Source organism: Chanodichthys erythropterus, chromosome 23, assembly GCF_024489055.1.
Source record: "Chanodichthys erythropterus isolate Z2021 chromosome 23, ASM2448905v1, whole genome shotgun sequence".
NCBI classification, from domain to species: Eukaryota; Metazoa; Chordata; class Actinopteri; order Cypriniformes; family Xenocyprididae; genus Chanodichthys; species Chanodichthys erythropterus.
Genome location: NC_090243.1, coordinates 14,828,763 through 14,850,452, shown reverse-complemented (window position 1 = coordinate 14,850,452; position 21,690 = coordinate 14,828,763). Strand labels below are relative to the sequence as shown.

The window sequence follows — 21,690 nt, the reverse complement described above, 5'->3', positions numbered from 1 at the left end:
TTTGCATCCAATCTGTGTATTGTATTATCCAATACAATTTTACACAACTGTTTTTTTTGTTGCAAAATACAAACTGAAGCAAAATGTTTAATATATTTATGTCTTTGTATTGAAGAGTTTGAACAAGAAATTTTAAATACAACAGAGTTCTTGGCAAAAAATAGACTTGTCTGTTTATTCAACTGAGATTTGGGCATGGTGGCAACTAAATACATGCATACAAAAATTGAATCCATTATTTGTATACCCAAGCTGATTTTATAGACTTCACAGTAGAAGTCTACTACATGCCTAATTAATACTGCCTAATTAAGACTTCACTGCTTAAAAAAAAAAAATAGAGAATTTATGTCACTTTTCATACATATCTTTGGGTTACATTTATGAGGTAAAGCAATGCATCCTGAAAAAGGCTATATTCACCGTTCACTGCTTCATTGAAAAGTAGAGAGATGTCTGGATACTTTTCTACAAAGTCCTGCTCTGCATGACATCTGTCCTCCTCAGAGGAAAAGGGGTCCGTTCCAAAGGTAGACGTCCAAGTCAGCGACGATCCCAACTCCTGCTCGTACATATTTGCCACAACAGAGGCATTGGGCAGCAGCTCATCTGAAATTTTTGATGGACATCCACTTGCTGCAAGTTCATTGGGTATTCCACGGCCTAAAACAATTAAGCATGGTAAACAGCAGCTATCAAAGTGAATGGGCCCTGAAAATGAATGTGCCGTGATTTTAAAGTGCCTATTCAGAAAAATATTGTAAAGTCCTCAGAGCATACCTGGGATCCTATGAGCATTCCATGCCTGCACTACTCTATTTAGTCCAATTTGGCTCAACTGACATGCCAGGTTTGAAGTGCAGAATTTAGTCATACTGTCCTCCATGTTGATGACTTCTTGGTCTAGCAGGTGCACCAGGGCCTGTTTCAATGGGTAGTTCACCCGATTGTTCACTTCAGGCCAAATCCTTTCAACTCTAAGATTCTGAAAAACAATGTTTCATATTATATGAAACAATGAAGAACGTATGAACTAATAAGGAAAATAAATTGCCAGTTTGAAATGCACATATGTATTATTAATTACATATTTTTATATTGGTTGTAGTAGTCTTATAACTGTTATCAGCATTGCAAAAACCTCACCATTGTTGAAGCTGTTTGGAGGTATGGTTGTCTGCTGAGGTTGTGTCTGTGTCTTGACAGCTTCTCTTGCATGTATAGGGACATGTAAAATTCCCTACCATGGTCAACCCTGAGCTGGTCCCACATGCCATAGTTAACTACTGCAGATCTGAAATAAAAAGATGTAAATTTGTTGCACATGACAATTCTGAGAAATGCAAAGACAATTTTTAGCATTTTTTTATGTTGACAGCAATGCATATTCACTGGGTAACATTTCAGTATGGCAAACACATAGTCACTATTAACTATGACTTTTGACTCCTAATTTACTGCCTATTATTAGTTAGTAAGGTAGTTGTTAAGTTTAGGTATGGGGTAGGATTAAGGGATGTAGAACATGATCATGCAGAATAATGCATTAATATGACAATATGCAAACTAATAAGCAACTAGTTAAAAGTGAGAATTGGTCCCCATATTGAAATGTTACCATTCACTGCTTGTTACTTCCTCTGAACATGCTCACCTGTAAACTTCTTCATAAATTACGAGGTTGTTTTTCACTGGCATTGTAGCATTGGCAATAATTTTGCTGCTGTAGCCATCAACTGCCAAAACGTGCGTTACACCGAACATCACAAGCTTCTCATTTTGATCAAGGTGTAGTTTGTGGCCCATATATTCGGCATGATATGGGACTGGGTTAAGATTACGTGCACCCTAAACAAGGGGGGAACATTTGATTATTGCAAGCTTACATCTTGAACCCATAGCTCATGTATTTACAGAATGTTTTTTGCTACAAGATAATTCTTATAAATGCTGGTTATAACTAATTAAGTTCCACCGCAAATACTACGAAGGAAATTTGAAGTAATCATATTTCACTAACATTCTTTTTTTGCAGGGTTAACATTTAAATGTTATTGGAATGCTTCTGATAACAAAATGTTTTAGGACCTATGCCACAGTTTGTATGGTGAAGGAAGTAACGAAAGGAAACAAAACTAGATGCATATATATACTGGGATCTCATGATCTCATGAGGGTGATTGTGATGCCACTTTATCATGCTTATTATTATTGTTTAATACAGAGCACAAGTGTAGCAAAACCTACCTGCCGTCGCAATTCGTGGTATGGCTGATGAATTTCTCTCAGCAATTTTCCGACTCGACTTTCTCCTGCACGCACTCCCAGTGAAGATAGATAGCCAGTCATGAACTTGCGGCCATACGATGACCCCGTCTGTTAAGAAATTATAACCATGAAATAATGTTTGAGTGATAAGATTATTGTATCCATGACAACCAAAGACTGAGAAGCAAGATATTTAAAAAGTATACAACAACGGGACATTTGACTGTACATAACATTTTTGGCATTATCGATAGCCTACTGCTTGAAATCGTAATTGAAACCGGCCTACAGTAAATACAAGAAACCTTAAATAAAATGGTTATTGAACTACAACAGGCTACAATAAAAAGAGCAGGGACAGGAAATAAAAATGAACACAAAAACTAGTGCCTATACTTACCTTAAATATAAAACATAATTCAACATATCATGTTTTAATAGCTCACTTTAAGCGTTTATTACAAAATAATTGCTAAAAGTAAATACAATTACAGTTATACATCTACAGTTAATTGTTTCGAATGCAAAGCTGCCTGTTTCATGAAGGACCAACTTAGCTGTGAATGCACTGTCTTGTCCCAAAAACACTGCTCGAACAGTACGAATATAAATAATAATAATAAGATAAAGAAGAAGATGAAAAACGTATTTACCTCATAAATAGATCCAATCATAGCTGCTTCCAGTTCTGTGTCCGATACTTGTCTTTTTCGACGAAGGTTGTGTTTAAAACAGATTCGTCTAACACTCATTTCAGAGCATCGCTGGACACCCATTTGTTGCAGATGGGTGGAAATCTCTGCATGAGTCTTGCCACTTTCGAATAAGCCTTTAACCAAATTAATGTATTGGTCTAGAGCGGCCATAGTAAGGTAGCCTACTGTATCTGCTACTGTTATGGTGGAACCATATGTGTGAAGACAAACTTCCGGGTCATGCCAAATTGGATAACTAAAATCAGATCAAAATCAGATTCGTGGTGGAGGCGTTTTTCGTATCTCCCATTTTCAATTTGAGCATGTAATCGAAAATACAAAAAAACAGTCATTATTTGTTTTTTTAAATATTGTATTTGTAAACGAATAAGGAAATAACAAGTCATTTTTCGATTTTCCGAATTTGATTTCTTAATTGAATATGAAAAGAACGAATGATACACGGATTCACTTGATTTCAGCAGTTTGACACGCGATCTGAATCACTGATTCGGAACAAAAGATTCAAATCAGTGTTTTGAAATCGCCCATCACTAGATATTGTTGAAAAGTCGATTTTTTATTTATTTCTTTATTTTTTGTGCACAGAAAGTATTCTCGTCGCTTTATAAAATTAAGGTACTCACATGAACTGTTTTAAATATGTTTTTAGTACCTTTCTGGGTGTTTGAAAGCATAGATTTTATGAAAAATATTTTAATTTGTGTTCAGGAGATGAACGAAGATAAGTCACATTTACGGGTGTTACGGGTGTAGAACGACATAAAGGTGAGTAATAAATTACATAATTTTCATTTTGTGGGTGAACTAACCCTTTAAGAGTGTTGAAATTATTGGTCAAGCAAATAATAAATGTAACACACATGCAAAAGTTTATACTCTTAAGGATCTGGATTGTTCAATCAGAGAAGGCCGAAAGTTGGAACTGACATTTGGTAAAAACAAAATAAACAACTGCAGACCTGATGTACATTAAAAGTGGGGAAATTGTGATGTCCCATTCTTTGTATGCTGTAAGAAAACATGAGAGATGCCCTCTAGTGGACATGAACGGTACACTGCATGTTAAGAGGCATCCAAGGAAGGGAAGCCAAGATGTATTGAAAACTCAAAAGAATAAATCTAAACATTATATATTATTACATACATACTGTATCTAACATAGCCTATAGAATTTAACATATATAGAATATAAATAGCCCCTCTCTCTCTGAATGTTACTTTATATATCTCTATATATATATATATATATATATATATATATATATATATATATATATATATATATATATATATATATATATATATATATATATATATATATATATATATATATATATATATATATATATATATATATATATATATATATATATATATTTATATATGTTAATAAAAATATACATGTATGCCTATTATTCATTTTAGTTTCTGCTACTACTAGGCCTACTACTTCTACAACTACTACTAAAATATGATTAATAATCTAAAAATATTATTAATAATAATAAATAAATAAATAAATAGTAGTAGTACACAACAGTAGCTGTTATTTACTCCAGTTTGGTGTTGGGTTTCTGATCAAGGATTCCGTGACGTTGCTCTCCGTGGGTTCTCCGCTGAGGTGGGATTCAGAGCGGAGCTCAGCGCGCATGCTCAGAAGGGAGAGGTATGGTTGAAAACTCGCAGTCCATCGCGCTGAGCAGAAGAGGAGCAGCACAACTAAATGTGACTTATCTGAGCATCATCATCACATCTGCGCCTCCGGGGGAGAACAAAGACGAGACGAACTCTAAAGGAGCAAACAACGCGACCAGAGCCTCCCGGAGTGATATGATATTATTATTATTATATCTCTCGACGTGACGACTGTTTGTCTGCCTCTAATGTTTCCAACCCACTGAGACCAGAGGGATTTATTCCTTCTTTTGTTCTTTGCTTTTTTATTGACTATTAATAAAAAGCAGCCAAAACGAATAAATACGGGTCATTATGGTTTTGTTAACACTGAATAATAGAAGAGGGTTGAATTGCTTGTGCGCGCAGTTCTTGCTGTGGATTTTATGTGCTGTGGACGGTGAGGAGCAGCAATTCAGTGTGGAGGTAAGAGATCCACAAGAGGAGATGATGCTGATGTCCTTCACATCTCTGTGTACATGAACAAACCCTGCGCTGGATTGAGCATTTTGCATGAAAACTACTATGCAATCTAGCAGGTCATGCTTTGCACGTTAGTCTCCCCAGAACACATCAATTCAAAGTTTATTAAAATGACAACACTAGCCTACAGTACGCAGCAGGAATTGATTGTCTTGTTATTTCTGAGACTTGTTGGTGAATGTTTACTATAATAGAGGACTACAAGCAACTTAATTTAACCATCTTAATGAAATCAGTATGTTAAAATATGCCAAGGAAGCAGTAGTGTTCATGTTACAGTGCAATTGCTTAGTAATTAAGTTGTGAAGCAAGCAAATACACTTTTGTGATGCATTAGATTTGCACATAACATGCATAGCTTATATTCTGCTGCTACTTCAATCTATAGCTAAATTATTGAAAAACTGAAGTGCTTGTTTAGTTGCACCTCTTGACTTATTGTGTGGCACACTTCCATAATTCCAGTCCAGAAGCTAGTTTATTCTCTTTTCCTGCTGCTCTGGACACACAAACACACACATACATTGAGGTTTGTTCTATTGGCACAATCTGATTCACGAAAGGGCGGAATAAATCAACTCGACATGACTTGATATCCGGCCAGTAACCAAAAGAAGTCAACCTGTCATTACAGCCTAAATATTGTAATGGTAAACATGCTTTTACAGTTCAACTTTTCATTTTTATTAGAAATGCAGCAAAGAAAGCTTTCGCCTTTGAAACGTGCCAACATTATAAAAGTCCGCTGTGAATTTACAGTCGGTCAGAAGTTATGCTCAAATGAGACAGCTGTTTGTGTTGTTTGGAATAGTGAAGTGTGTTCAGGGCAAAGTTTTTCTCCATAGCTTATAATGACTCAAGCGCTGGATGGTGTTGCAGAGGCAGACCGCCTGTTTATGAGCTTGACAGTTGTGTCAGATGCCCTCTATGTCTTTAAGGAGCCTAGAATCTGTGGTAAAGCAAACAATGGCTTGAGACGCCTTAAATTTTCATCCCTGACAACTGTTATTCTTTCTGTCTCTCGGAAGATTGCTATTTTAGACCCTTTGAGATTAGAGGCTTTCTCAGGACAGCAGCAATTCTGTAACATTTTACAGTTCTGTGTACTTTCAAGTCTCCACTCTGCATGTATTTAAGCATCCCATATGAATTGGTATTTTGAGATAACTAAATGAGGTGCGAAGCGGAACACAGATTCCATACAAAGTTCTTTACTGGATTGACTTTGATTTCTTCTTTATTGATTCCTACTTTAATGGCATCTATGGTTCCATGAAGAACATTTAACATCCATGGAACCTTTCAAATGCACAAAGGATCTTAAAAATAAGGGAGGTTTTCACACCGATGCCATAGAAGAACCGTTTTTTGGTTTCCCAAAGAACTTTGTAGTGAACTGTTCCTGAAAGAACCATTCTCCACTATAAAGATCCTTTTGTGCACTGGAAAGTTTCCATGGATGTTAAAGGTTCTTCATGGAACCATTGATGCCAATAAAGAATCTTTTATTTTTGAGAGCGTAAAAGTGTTCTTCAGATTCAGAAAAATGGTTCTTTTTAGAACTGTTCCCTCAAAGTAGTGTTGTAGTACTTAAGACCAGTGTTGGTCTTGAGACAGCACTTACGACCATTTTTTGAAGGTCTTGGTCTTGTCTTGATCTCAGCCGAATTTGGTCTCAAACTAAAAGGACTCAGGATTTTATTTCAAGACCAGTCAAGACCACAACTGCGGTAATATCTCTAAATTGCCATTGAATTCTTTGTTAACATCATTAATTTGATTGGATTTAAAACCTCCTGCTTCAAATGCAATCAATAACTTATTTCTAATTTAATTTATTCTGTGCCGGGACAGAAATCAGCAAGGGATTGTGTCAAAAATGTCACCAAAATGAATACAAATGCCCACAAAATATAATTGCAAAAAAGTACTTGTGTAAGATTTTGATATTTATATTATAACGTGATATAATTAAGCAATATCACAAGAAAGAGGGCTGTTTTCACAAATATGAGCACAATTGCAAACGTGATATTGATTCTTTACAAATGTTCAATAAACAACATTTTATTTTTAATTGTGCTAGTCTTGGTCTTGACTTGGTCTCGACTTGCCTTGGTCTTGGTCTCAACCCCCCAAAGTCTTGGGCTCGACTTGGTCTCGGTTTAGGACTACAACACTACCTCAAAGGTTCTTTTTGGGAACCCAAATGGTTCTTATATGGCATCATTGAAAATGACGAAAAATGTACCTTTATTTTTTAAAGAGAGTAAGAGATAGTTCACTCAAAAATCATTTACTAACCCTCAAACACACTCCAAATGTGCAGAAAATGTCTCATATAATGAAAATCAATGGGTTCCAATGTTGTTTGGACCCCAACATTCTTCAAAATATATTCTTTTGCATTCTGCAGCGTTTGGAATGACATTCGGTTGAGTTAATAGGGGCTTTCGCACCGGAGGAACCATTTCATAGTTCCTAGAACTATTGGCTGAAGTACCTGGATTTTGCTGTGTTTGCACCGCATGAACTAGGAACATTTTAGTTCTAGGAACTCCTTTTGGGGGAACTAAATTAGCTCCTATTCAGAGTAGGGTCTAACCCAGCACTATAGGAACTATCAGTGACATGAAAGTACGACCGCATGTCAAACACCGGCACTCAGCATTTTTATAAAGCCGTGTAAACATATTTACTTCACGAACATGGAAAACAGTGATAACAGCATTTGCCTGTTGTTTGCAGTTCTTTTCTCCGCCTCGATACTGAAAGTTGTCATAGGAGATTTCATCTCTTAGCCACACTTTTTGCTCTTTCAGTCACGTAAATTATGCGTTCACATTCCATCTCCATTATCACAAAACCAACGACACACAACAAACACAGCTCAGATCAGATCATGGCGTCTTCCATCCTCCGGTTTTTAGCGTTTGTAAATGCAGCGCTTAAAGACGCCGCTGTCGGCCGCTTCACATTTCCTATTCCTGGTGCGAATGCAACCAGGTACATGGCCCGGGGGAGAAATTAGTACTAGTTTCTATAACTGAGTTCCTAGAACTATACAAAAGCCCCCAATGATGACAGAGCTTTCATTTTATGGTGAACTGTCCCTTTAAGAAAGCATTGTGTGATTTAAACATTGAATCTGCCAGGGTAAAAAAACATAGAACAGACAGACAGAATGCATTTTCCACTTGTCTGATGTTATAAACGGACACTGATGTAAAAACATTGCAGTTTATTGGCGCGGTTTGGCTTGAATGCTCTGCTGGTGTGGCAGTGGTTTATATTGGTAGCTTCCTGAGCACACACACACAAATACAGTGGCTTTTAGAGGGATAAGATGTGTTTCTGTCTTTCTAAATGACAGATCTGTGCGTTTAACCTAAATCCGTCCAGGTTTTGATGGCAGAGCAGCGGTCGGCTGACATTATGACTGTCTCTGTGGGACCGAGGTCAGGAGCTGATTGGTCACTGGACCACAGCATCATCTCAATTTCCTGCCTGCTTGTGTTCCACACGATTAACACTGTTTTACCAGACGCATTTAACTAGTTTTATTGTGTTATGGTTCAATATCTTTTCAAATGTATGATGTACACACTCCCAGTACAGTAGAAAAGGTCTCTCTCTCTCTCTCTCTCTCTCTCTCTCTCTCTCTCGCTTGCTCACTTTCGGTCTGTGTGTGTGTGTTTTGGAGAGAGACGTTATTAATAGTGTGACAGACAGACAAAAGAGGGATTTAACTAGTGTGCGGCAAAGGCATTGAGGTGTGTTATAAAAGAAACCATTGACAAACTATTTGGTCTTTCAGAAAGCCAAATTATTAAGAGCTGACAATGGACATGTAATCTTTGCTTGGCTGTTCTCGCGCTCTCCATACGTATTGCTCTCTGGAGGTCTTTACAATGCTTTCAGTTGAAGAATGGCCTCCCAGAACCAGCCGAGAAGTTATCTCCCGGGGACACAACTGATTTATTTTTTAATTAAAAAGAAAGATTTATTAAATGGAAAAAGTTGTATTAATATAAATCGTTTGGATTACGGGGGCGTTATTTCATTCATTGTATAGATTTAAGTCATCATGTGTCTTACGAAAATGCTGTAAAATAGCGCCAGAGCTGTCAGTCTACAAAAAGTGACGCTGTGAACAAATAAAGCTCTGTCGCACCTCTACAACAAAGCCGTATTCTCTGCTGAATGACATGTTTGGATGATGTTTGTCACTTCGTATAACATGATGTGTGTGTGAATAGAGTTCAGATAGAGTTCAGCCTCTGCCTTTCTATTGCAGTGTCTTTCATTTTGCTAAAGTTACGGTAAAACAAGAGCGAATGTTATTTCTGCTGCCATGGTCACAGTGATTCACCCTAAAATACACTTGCATATGCACTGGATGTATAGGGTTGGGTGATATTTTTCAGCCTTTTGGTCATTTTCTATATATATAATATAATATAGAAATTAAATGGTTAGTTCCTGTCCTTGATTCTGATTCTGAATGTAGAAGAGTGTTGTGAGAAAAAGATCAAGTGAGCGAGTCTATCACCTGCATTCAGATTTAACATTTTTCTTCAGGTCAGTCCTATGTTCATAATAAAAAATCTGTTTAAATGTCTGATGTATTATCCTGTCCTTTTAACAGTTAAGGGGATTTCCCGTGACTGACGACTCTAGGCAAAGCTTTTGTCAGTTGTGTCTTGTTCCGTGTTAACAACAATTCAGTCTTTTCAATGTAAAGTTCTTTGCTACTGACTGACACACTCATAAAGACAGTCTTTGCCGCCATCTAATGGCATAATAATGTAACTTCTGTTGCTGTTCACAGTCAGGGACTATTTTTTTCCGGCGGAAGGAATGCTTTAGTGAAAGTTTACCTTTTTTGGATTTAATATTTGTATTGTGTGGTAACTGTTTTATGAAAGCAATAAGGTATTTAAATATATATAATCAAAATATTTATGTATTTACTCTAAGGTTACCCAAAAATTACCATCTTTTTTGACCATATAGCCATAAATTGCAATATTTACCTACAAATATTTTACTGAAATATTTTAATATATGAAAAACACTAAGCTGAGACTTCTTGAGTGACAAGTTAGAACAAATGAATTACTGATTTAAACTGATTCACATAGATAAATTGAACAAACTTACATATTTCATAAATATTTAATATATTGCCTAGTCCTAATTGTATGCCAGTGTTGAAACAGGACACAATTTTGTCTGAAATGTTTTATGTGTTTTGGCCTAAAAACACAAACTTTTGATAAAAATTATCGTCTCCGTGTAAACTACAAAAGCGCATATTTGTGAAAACAGTAACGTTATGCGCATGCGTTACGCATTCAGTCTATAGACGCGTAGTGTTTGTTTACAAAGTGACATCGACAACTATTGGCCTGGCATGCACAATACAGCATTTTTAGTCATTTTCGCGGATCCGTGTGAACGGGGATAATTTTGACAGTGTTGCTGTCTGCACATGAAAAACGTAAAGGAAAAACTTTTACGTTTTTAGTACATTGTTGTTGTGTAAACGTACCCTTAAACTGTTTGTCATCTCAAATATTATATATATCACCCAAACCTATTTGTACATTGGGGTTGAACAATAAAATGCGGAGACATCCATGATGTACATGTAATGACAAATAAAACGTTGAATTAGAGTTGAATTGATTGGACATTTTGAACAGGTTTATGTTAATCAATTCTGACATTAATGAATTTTTCATCAACAACACTATTAAAATACACATACCTACAAGTAAGCAATGCTCGTCATGAAATTCCATCAACATGAACATTTTTGAGTGATGACACGAACAAAACATTGAATTTGAGTTGAATTCATTCATTTAAATAGACAGTTTGAACCAATTCTAATGCTAATGATTTTTAAACTAAAACACAATTAACACTCTCATACCGACAACTAACACATCTCAGACATTTCAAATGCCCTAATAGTATGCCAGTGTTTTGGGATGAATAGTTCAGATTATAGGTCTATATTTAGATAATCTGTGTATCACATTATTCAAAGCCACGCTTTGGATTTTGTCACTCTCAAAAAAGCCACTTGCACATATAATACACACACATACATTCATGCTCAGCTCTCAACGCAACACACAGCTTCAAAGAGAATACACAATGCGCAACTCATCCCATAAGCCCTTTGCTTTAACTTTATATGTGTACTAGAGGCATTGAGGTTGCATCCTGCTGAGCTGCGAGTCCGTGATGGCCCAACTGCCTGGGTTCAGTTCTGTCTTTCTCACTGCCCAACAGATCCGATCACAAGAACACTATAAATAATGGAGCCATTTAACTTGGTCGGTTTTGTTCCAGAGTTCAACATTAAAGTCTCTTTTGATGGCTCATGAATGAACAGAAGCTCAAATGTTTATTAGATCTTCGCCTTCATCCTTCCATCTGTGTGTTTATATATTTGCAGTGTTTATGAGCGGCACTTCTGTCTTGAAGCCTACTGAGGACATGAATAGATTGTTGACCTTTTATTAGCTCTTATATTTGTTAACAGTTGTTGCATTTATGTGTTTGCATGTTTGTGTATGCGTCAATGTGTGCATGCTTTCTATTCCTACATTGTGTCATCATGTGCATTTCCAGGAAAGATCGTAGTGCTCTGTGTTTCATGTAGCATGTTGAGTTCACACATGGTCTCTCTGATGTCAGTTTGGCTCTATACGGCGAGCAGATTTTCGCTGTGGAGGGGACGACACATCCGTCTGTTTATCTGTCAGAGTCTTGTGAGAACCAAAGCGCACCAGTACAACCCAAACACAGTCGCAAATCTAACGCATGGTTCTGTCTGTATGCAATGCCTATTTCTAGCTTTCTGACTCCCCGGACGTTATTTTCTTTCTTTTCTGTCTCACTCACGCCGTCTCTTGCTGTTTTCCTTGGCGTAATGTTTGTGTGCCGAAAGAGACTGTTGCTCTTCAATCTTTAATGGCACGGGTGATTGCTGGTGTTGAGCAGCCGCACATGACACTATCGGCCCTCTTGAGATGTTTGGGGTTTTCTATTGACACCGTAGGGACCTGGAAAAAATGTTCTTGCAGTTCAATCCAGTGATGACTTGATGCCAAGCTCACTTCTACATAGCACAGACACTGACTAAACTGTAAAAACTAACAATGTGGTATTTCGACATGACCTGGCATTTGAAAATGCCTTTTTTTGGTGTAACCGAAGGTAGCCAGGTTAAAGTGTTAGTTCACTTCAGAATCCAAATTTCCTCATAATTTACTCACCCCCATGTCATCCAAGATGTTTATGTCTTTCTTTTTTTCAGTTGAAAAGAAATTAAGGTTTTTGAGGAAAACATTCCAGGATTTTTCTCCATATAGTGGACTTCAGTGGGGTACAACGGTTGAAGGTCCAAATTGCAGTTTCGATGCAGCTTCAAGGGGCTCTACACGATCCCAGCCGAGAAATAAGGGTTTTATCTAATGAAACAATATGTCAATTTCTAAAAAAAATAAAATTTATATACTTTTTAACCACAAATGCTCATCTTGCACTAGCTCTGCGATGCGCCACACATTATGTTATCACGTTGGAAAGGTCACGCATGACGTAGGCGGAAGTACCGTGCAAGTGTTTACAAAGCGAAAACATGCAAAGACTAAGTCAAACACATGGTTAGCATTTAGCATGCTAGAATGCGCCATTGCTAGCTATTCGTTTGGTAGCTAGCTGATACCCCGCTAGAAATTTTGCGTTCCCAGAACATTCTCAGAACATCACCACTGGTGTTAAGGACGTTGCCTAGTAACGTTGCCAGAATGTTCAGAGACGGTCACGATGTGGAGTTCTTTTAAGGGTTGGGGACCTCCAGGGAATATTCAGGACGTTCTGGGAATATTTAGGGGACTATTACTATAGGACGTTCTGTTAACTTCCCAAATGTCCTCTTTGTAACGTTCTCGTGCAACCATAAAATAACCAAAATAGAACGTCCCCCTAATGTCATACCGGGAACATTATTAAATGACCAACAGAGGACCGTGTGGGAACGTTCTGTTAATGTCCCAAATGTCCTCTTTGTAACGTTCTTATGTGACGATAAAATAACCAAAATGGAACGTCCCCCTAAAGTCATATAAGGAACTGCAGCACTTTCATTACTAAAAGAGGACGTTTTAGGAACATCCCTAAAGGTTCAGAATTTTCGTCACCCTTAGAAAACTTTTAGGGAAGGTTGTGCAAGGTCATGAGAACGTCGCCTTCTATGTGGGCACAACCTTATACTGTAAGTCAGTTATATGACACAAAATATAAGAAATTGAATTAATTAATTCTATATTCCATGATGTTGAAATTATGTGAATAAATTATCTTTGTTTATATACCCTTGTGAAAATTAACCATGGATTTATTACGAATAAAACCAAAAAAACACATGGTTCCGGTATTTATTCCATGGTAACCACGAACTAACCATGGTTTTGCTACAAAAACTAGTTTAACTATGATTTTGTTGTGGTTATACAAATGGTAGACATTACGACATATAAGCATAATTTTACTATGAAAAAAACATAGTTAATTTTCGTATATATAGGGAGAAATGTGTTCTTTTAGATTTCTGGAGGATCTGTATGTCTGGAATACCCAAATGATTTACTACAAAATGTGCAGTACAACAGGAGCACACTGTGTGAAATACGGTTTTCCACAATGCACTGGACTTGACCTTCCATTTCAAGTGTGACGAATGAAATGGAAGCAAAGGCCACAATGTTAACATCTAATTCACATTTGTGACCCTGGACCACAAAACCATCATAAGGGTCAAATTATTTTAAATTGAGATTTATACATCATCTGAAAGCTGAATAAATAAGCTTTCCATTGATGTATGGATTGTTAGGATAGGACAATATTTGATACAACTATTCGAAAATCTGGAATCTGAGGGTGCAAACAAATCGAAATATTGAGAAAATCACCTTTAAAGTTGTCCAAATGAAGTCCTTAGCAATGCATATCCACTCACAAAAATACATTTTTGATATATTTATGGTAGGAAATATACAAAATATCTTCATGAAACATGATCTTTACTTAATATCCTAATGATTTTTGGCATAAAAGAAAAATCGATAATTTTGACCCATACAATGTATTGTTGGCTATTGCTACAAATAATACCCGTGCGACTTATGACTGGTTTTGTGGTCCGGGGTCACATTTAATCAATCATTTAAAAAGTCAAAACATAAGACATTTCATACAAAATTGGATTAAAAATGGCACTCACTGATTAAACATGCAATATAATGAACAACAACATAGCATACCACAAGATTTGTTGTCACATATACTATAAAAATATTAGGCCATATACAGTACATACTGAGCAGTATGCTAACATTCAATTCTGAACATGTAGCAACAGACACAAACCTCTCTCTGGAGGGAATGAACTGTGAATGAATGAAAATGTTTTGTTTGGAACTGGGTCGAGAGGTTAAAAGCGTGCTAGACCCGTTATAGAACCGTGACATTTTCTGACATTTGGCCAAAACAGTCGGCAGCGGTTGATGGAGGGCATGAGACGGAGGGTGTAGCCATGGAGATCCCATGTGCGATATGACGGTTTGGTATGTGTCCGGATTAATAATTTAGTGCGTGTGAAAACGGATACCAGAGAGCGATAGCCCTTACCCACACACACTTACACTCACTTAAGTACAAGTGACGCAAGAGATCCGATGTGTCTGGTGTCACAGCTCAGCTAAAACAGACAACAGTTAAGCACCATTGTGTAAAAAGGTCCGATTTTAATTTAAGCCACACTATGTGCTCAATAGAAACACACACATATATTTCTGTATGTATAGAGGCAGCAAAACAGTTATGGCAATTCGAATTGCATGCTGGGATGAAGGTTTAATCACACATTAAAATGAATGAGCCTTGCCAATATTTATCAAGTCTAATAATCTGGAAAAGTTCTGAGCAACTAGCTTCACTGGGAATTGATAAAATAGTGACTGTTTTCACACAGGTTTCCTCAAACACTCCCCTCGTCTGCCATTGGTCACACTCCCGCCCAATGGTTGAGCCAATGTTGCTGTTGCCGGGCTGGTCTAGATGCTCAAACAAACAATATTTTGAAAGCAGAGCCAAACATTTACACTTTTTAACCTCTAAAGATGAACAAAGGATCTCAGCATGGAATCAAAGTATTTTTGACTAACCAAACAATAGTCACTTATTTATCTGTGATCTATATTCCATCTGTACATGTTGCCATGGTCACATCCTCTCTCTGAGGATGTCTCATTGCTAATGAAGCATTAGAACGGCCTTTAGGGTTCAGCTTTGATGTTTCTATGAGGCTAATTAGGCCTTGTTTGGCTTATTAGCTAGTGATCCATGAAACACATCAGCTCTGAAAGTTCACTGGCGTGGTTCAGCGATCAGAGTCCGGAGTCAGGTCCGCTCCGGCCTAAATCATATCATGTGTGAAGTCGGTTGACCTTTTAGATTTCAACAATAGCTATGTTCCTGTGTTGTTATTGTTAATTAAAATGATTTTCTTTCATATCATTATTTCAGCTGAAATAAAACAAAATATAAATATTAGATAAAAAACTTAAACTTAAAAACTTAAACTCAGATTGACAGCTAAAAGTATAAAATAGTAAAACAAATTGTGAAAAATCACAATAATTATACTGATGATTAGTCACACGGTATTTACGGCTCAGGTGATTGGCTCAAAAACAATGTCCACAAAAAAAGTGCCTATATGAGCAAAGGTTTCCACCCACAATAAAAAAAAAAGGTAATTGCAACTTTTTCTCTCACAATTCTGACATTTTGTCTCACAATTGTGAGTTTACATCTAGCAATTCTGCCTTTTTTTTCCTCAGAATTGCGTGATATAAAGTCGCAGTTGTGAGTTATTAAGTCAGAATTTCGAGATATAAAGTCGCAATTGCGAGTTATAATGTCAGAATTGTGTAATATAAACTCGCAATTGCGTTATAAAGTCAGAATTGTTTTATAAAGTCGGAATTGCATGTTATAAATTCAGATTTGCATGATATAAACTCGCAATTGCGAGTTTTATAGTCAGAACTGAGATATATAAAGTTGCAATTGCATGTTATAAAGTCAGAATTGCGTTACATAAAGTCAGAATTGCGTGTTATAAAGTCGGAATTGCATTACGTAAAGTCAGAATTGCGTGTTATAAAGTCGGAATTGCGTGATATAAATTAAATTAAAAAAATTCAGTCTTTTTTCTCCCCTCAAAATTGGACTTTGGTTTATATCTCGTATTTCTAAAAAAGGATTCAGAATTCAGTCCAGCAATGGCTGAGTAACAGCCATAATCATACATGAATGACATGAACACTGATGGCTTAAGAGAGAGAGAGAGAGAGAAAAAACATTTAAAATAAACTGAGAAACAACAGTTTCCATCAAAAATGATAAATAAAGGGGTAGGAAGATTTAATGGTAAAGGGCTAATAATTGAAAGTTTGTAGGATTAAACCCCAAATGTATCTTTCAGCAAGACAATTAAGCTTTAGTAAAAAATTTACAGTAAGGTGCTTCTGAGTACAGCATCTGCCAAGTAAATAAATGTCAATCTCACCAAAATATAGGCTACCTGTATGCCCAAAGTTCTTTGTTCATTTGGCACACAATCCACATCCAAAGAGCCGGTGTATCTCGTGTCCTGGTTGTGGTTTTTAATGGCTCAAATCTTCTTGAAGCTGCACCAAAAGTGCTAAGTGTTCCCAAATCCAAAACCACCTCAAAACACTCTCTCTCCCTCTAGAGGTCCCCTGGGGTAACAGTCCTCACAAAACCTCTTCCTGTCTTAAAGACACAGTAACTTTAGAATAAATATGGCCAAATGTATGTCATACACTGTACCATATCACTGAATAATCCATAGCTGATCATTTCTCTACTAAAATGACATGAATTTATCTGTCTTTACTTTATTAAATGTGTTTCTGCTTTGATATGAAGTGATTGACAGAGAGGTGTAAGAAAACATTGACCTGCTGTGTGGAGCTCAGCTGTCTATCATGAGCAGATAAAAGAGGGCATATATCACAGGAAAACTGAAAGAATAATTGAGTTTAGACACCAGTGAAGGATGAACCTAAGAGCCAAACAAACACTTTGAATGATCCTTCTCTTTACCTTCATTCCTCCTGTGTTTCTTATGTCATATGTGGTATGACAAAGCAAGTGTATGTGAATATTTGAATGCCAGCTAGCATACTATAAATCTCATATTCATTCGGGAGAGTGGTGTAGTACATTTTAGCACAAATTAAAGGCTGATGACTGTCAATGTCATAAAATAATTATGATCAGTCACATGATTTCGATATCGATAAATAAACGTTCAAAACGTATTTTATTCTAAACTTGTCTGTGGCCAGTTTGAAAACCTCTGCCCTACAGTAGACCACATAGGTTGGGAACATAATGTCAACCAAAGACTATGATATAGAATAGTGGGTCACTGCTATTAGTGGGTTATGAATGTGAGAAACTGCAATGCACAATGGCGGCATATGTCATGACTTCTAAGTAAAAGAGCCAATCGCTGATTGGTAAACTCATTGCGTCACTGCAGCTGCCGTTAGAAGCTCCGGTTCCTGAGACTCGCGCTTAGGACTGCACATGTGCATTGGCTGGTCTAGCCTGAAAAATAAGCTTTTTTAACCCTTAAATGCATGACTGTTTCGCCAATCATTCTTACATATTCGGGTCTTTATCGACCCGGATCTATATCTAACACGGAAGGATCTCTACCTGTCGCGATAATATAAAACTCCTCTGATATTAGAGAAACAATTACAGAAGAATAAAATAAATCATATTTTGTTACTTTTTGGAGCTTAAAAGGGTTCAGTTTGAGCAGATGTTTTATGCCATCATCATCTTCAAAATCCAGCTTCACCAGATCCATCCAGTGACAGTTACAGTCATATTTCATTGCGTTCAGTACTTGCTCTGCAGTAATCGCTGAGCCATTTCATGTTTTGCTTATTCTTTTGTTTTTTGTCTGAGTGAGTCGTCACTTCATCATTGTGTATCAGACATTGCCACCTTGTGGAATAAAGGTGAATTGCACTTATTCTAAGGTTCAATTATTGTTGTGCAGAAAAAAATATACATACACTTATACACACCTCGGGTCGATAGCGACCCTATACAATTTTGACAAAAAATGAATACAAAAATAGGCATTCTTTTATAATTTTATAACTTGTTATATTCTTTATAATGAATTGATTAAGGAATACCAAGAAGGTTGATGTCTAATTTAAAAAAATAAATGAGGAGGAGGGTAGTGAATGACGTCCCGGGTCACTAAAGACCCGAGGTATGCATTTAAGGGTTTATGCTATTTGAGTGTAAGGAGACTATTCATGTCAGATTTTGTTGCTGATTTGAAATATGTGATTTAATTATGAGTTCTGCAAGCAGTTTTTGAGATGTCAGGATTCCCCCATTCAAATAGATAGGACTTAGTCTATGCCCAAAATAGCTGTCTGGAGGCGTTGCAAATATGGCCGCAGAGTGAACACACTTTCCTTGAAAGGGACTTTGATGGTAACCCAAATTAGCTATTTAGCCATTGTTTAAAGGTGACGTTTGTAATTTATGCTCCACTACTGGCAACAGAATTGTACAAGTAATGATTTCAAACAATTTTTCATTGGTTTGGACAAACAAGTAATCCCACAACACTGATTAAGCCAATGTTGTTATGCCTAAACCGGTCAGGCCTTTCAAACAAACAGATTGCAATTCCGTTTGGTGCCAGAAATGGCACACTTCTCTTTTAAGGTTACTGGTGCAAATAATACAGCCTTTCTAAAAACTTGCCAATGCTTAACGCAATAATGCACCATACCTCCCACAGATTAAGTTGAGGTTCACTGTGTTTATTTATACTTGTGTTTTTTGCCAGGATTTGAGGTCTTTTGCAACCTTTGGGGTTTGTTTGAGGTTTTGAAACAAAGCCTGAAAATAGTTTGTCATTCTTTTTTCTGGAAAAATGTCCCTCAGCACGCTAAACAAATAGAGGAATGTGAAGTGTTGGGCGTAGACGCTGGGCAGCAATAGCTATGTTGCGTTGTGCAATCAAATAATAGCACCTCTGCACAATGCCACCCACGAAAACGTGATACATTTGCTGCTCTGGTTTTGTTTCCTCAGTCACTTGAGGTCTGTGCATTATGCAACACCTCATCGCATATGTGTCTGTCAACCTGAACTACCATAGATCCCCATGGATCCCGTTCCAACATCAAATTAGGTTATGATTTTTATTCATGAAGTCAGACTTTCAGTGCCAAATGCCTGTGCCAGGTAAAAGCATGATTCCTGTGCAGGGGAAAACATCTGAAGATAACAGATCACTGTTTAGCTAACAGCATGCTGTGAGTGAATGCAAATACAGGATATATTAGCAGAGTGTTACACTTTCCTGGCCAGACATGCCATCAGCCAGGGGTGAAGGTCAACCAGTAGGCAGAGGGAATTCTGTGAGGAAATTCTGAATGTAATCGTCTAGTTTGTTAGTTATACTGTACATATTTTAGCTGACCTTTAGATCATATCTTGAGGAACATTTTAAATGTTCATATGTTGCTCTTTCATATCTCAATAGATAATGGAATTCTCCATTATCAACATTGTCAGATGTTTCTACTAAAATTTCTTTGTAGAGAGAAAAAAACAGAAACAAATGAGACGATAGACTTTCTTGATGAATCCGAGCACAGTTAGAGACATTGTTGAGGTATTTTCTGAAAGTTTAGACACATTTACTAGGGAGTGTTGTTATTGTAAACTAACTATTAAAAATAGTTTTCGGTAATTGAAATAAAACTGATGTAAAATATAAATATTAGATCACAAACTTCAAACCATAATGAAAATTTCAAATGTTGCCTTGGCGGCTAACTTGAAATAAATAAGTTGAAGTACCAAAATTACTTAAATAAAATAAAATAATTTAAAGCTATACAGAAAGATGTTTAAAAAATAATAAAAATGACAAAGGCACATTAAAAAGTACCAAAACTTAAACTAAAAATTATAGCTAAAATATAGATAAATGCTTAATGAAAATAAATAAAGGAAAATATGAATGAATACTATTATAATAACATTGACTAGGCTTGATTTACTAGAGTTCATTGTTCTTCATTCTGTTGGTGTGTTTACAACATTGTTGTAAATGCCGTAATTACAAGATTTCATGAGTGTTAACGAATGTTGGGGTGTAGCTTATAGCGTCATTAAAGGGATAGTTCAACCAAAAATAAAAATTCTGTCATCATTTAGTCACCCTCATGTCATTCCAAACATTTTGACACGTCAACAAGTTAAAACATAAAGAGATCATAAAAGTAATCCATATGAATTGAGCGGTTTAGTCCAAATTTTCTGAAGAGACTTGATCGTTTTATATGATGAACAGATTTAATTCAGGCTTTTATTCACATATAAACATTGATCATTGATCGAACAGAAAATGAAGCTCAACTGTGCTGCATAACACACAAGAACGAATCTCATTGGTTCTCACACATCAAACGAACATGCTTGAGCTTCTGTTTACCACAACTGATGTGTGTGTTGATGAATGTTTATATGTGAATAAAAGCCTAAATTAAATCTGTTCATCATATAAAGTGATTGTGTCTCTTATGAAAAATTGGACTAAACCACTCAATTCATATGGATTAGTTTTACGACCTCTTTATGAATTTTTTGAAGCGTCAAAAAATAGTAGTTACGTAGCTGTCAACAGAGGGACAGAAATCTCTCAGATTTCATTGTGAGTTAAAAGTCTTCGGTTTAGAATGACATGAGGGTGAGTAATTAATGACAGAAACTATCCCTTTAAGGGAAGGTTTAGTGGTTGAGTGTGGTTAGATATTCATTAAGCTTATAAAACCTGATTCCAAAACAGTTGGGACACTGTACAAATTGTGAATAAAAACAGAATGCAATGATGTGGAAGTTTCAAATTTCAATATTTTATTCAGAATACAACATATTTGACATATCAAATGTTTAAACTGAGAAAATTTGTAATTTTAAGGGAAAATAAGATGATTTTAAATTTCATGGCATCAACACATCTCAAAAAAGTTGGGGCAAGGCCATGTTTACCACTGTGTGGCATCCCCTCTTCTTTTTATAACAGTCTGCAAACATCTGAGGACTGAGGAGACAAGTTGCTCAAGTTTAGGAATAGGAATGTTGTCCCATTCTTGTCTAATACAGGCTTCTAGTTGCTCAACTGTCTTAGGTCTTCTTTGTCGCATCTTCCTCTTTATGATGCGCCAAATGTTTTCTATGGGTGAAAGATCTGGACTGCAGGCTGGCAATTTCAGTACCCGGATCCTTCTTCTACGCAGCCATGATGTTGTGATTGATGCAGTATGTTGTCTGGCATTGTCATGTTGGAAAATGCAAGGTCTTCCCTGAAAGAGAC

General features: G+C 36.5%; 2 protein-coding genes across 5 annotated transcripts in view; one reads left to right on the top strand and one right to left on the bottom strand.

Annotated features, from left to right (window-relative positions):
• Positions 1-358: 358 nt before the first annotated feature.
• Positions 359-3,134, bottom strand: LOC137014453 (uncharacterized). Its single transcript, XM_067378775.1, has 6 exons — positions 2,922-3,134; positions 2,248-2,376; positions 1,655-1,848; positions 1,147-1,294; positions 781-985; positions 359-663 (listed from the first exon to the last, which is right to left on the bottom strand). Exons 1-6 carry the CDS (start codon positions 3,132-3,134, stop codon positions 359-361), a joined length of 1,194 nt encoding a protein of 397 aa, XP_067234876.1.
• Positions 3,135-4,725: 1,591 nt separating this feature from the next.
• Positions 4,726-21,690, top strand: part of LOC137013944 (matrix metalloproteinase-16-like) — a 74,961-nt gene continuing 57,996 nt past the window's right edge. For 3 of the 4 annotated variants that reach the window (XM_067378003.1, XM_067378004.1, XM_067378001.1), the window contains exon 1: positions 4,726-5,087. In XM_067378003.1, the coding sequence (XP_067234104.1) occupies positions 4,977-5,087 (111 nt within the window). In that variant the 5' untranslated portion in view covers positions 4,726-4,976. The remainder of the gene's footprint in view (positions 5,088-21,690) is intronic. The other variant, XM_067378005.1, reaches the window with a different exon arrangement.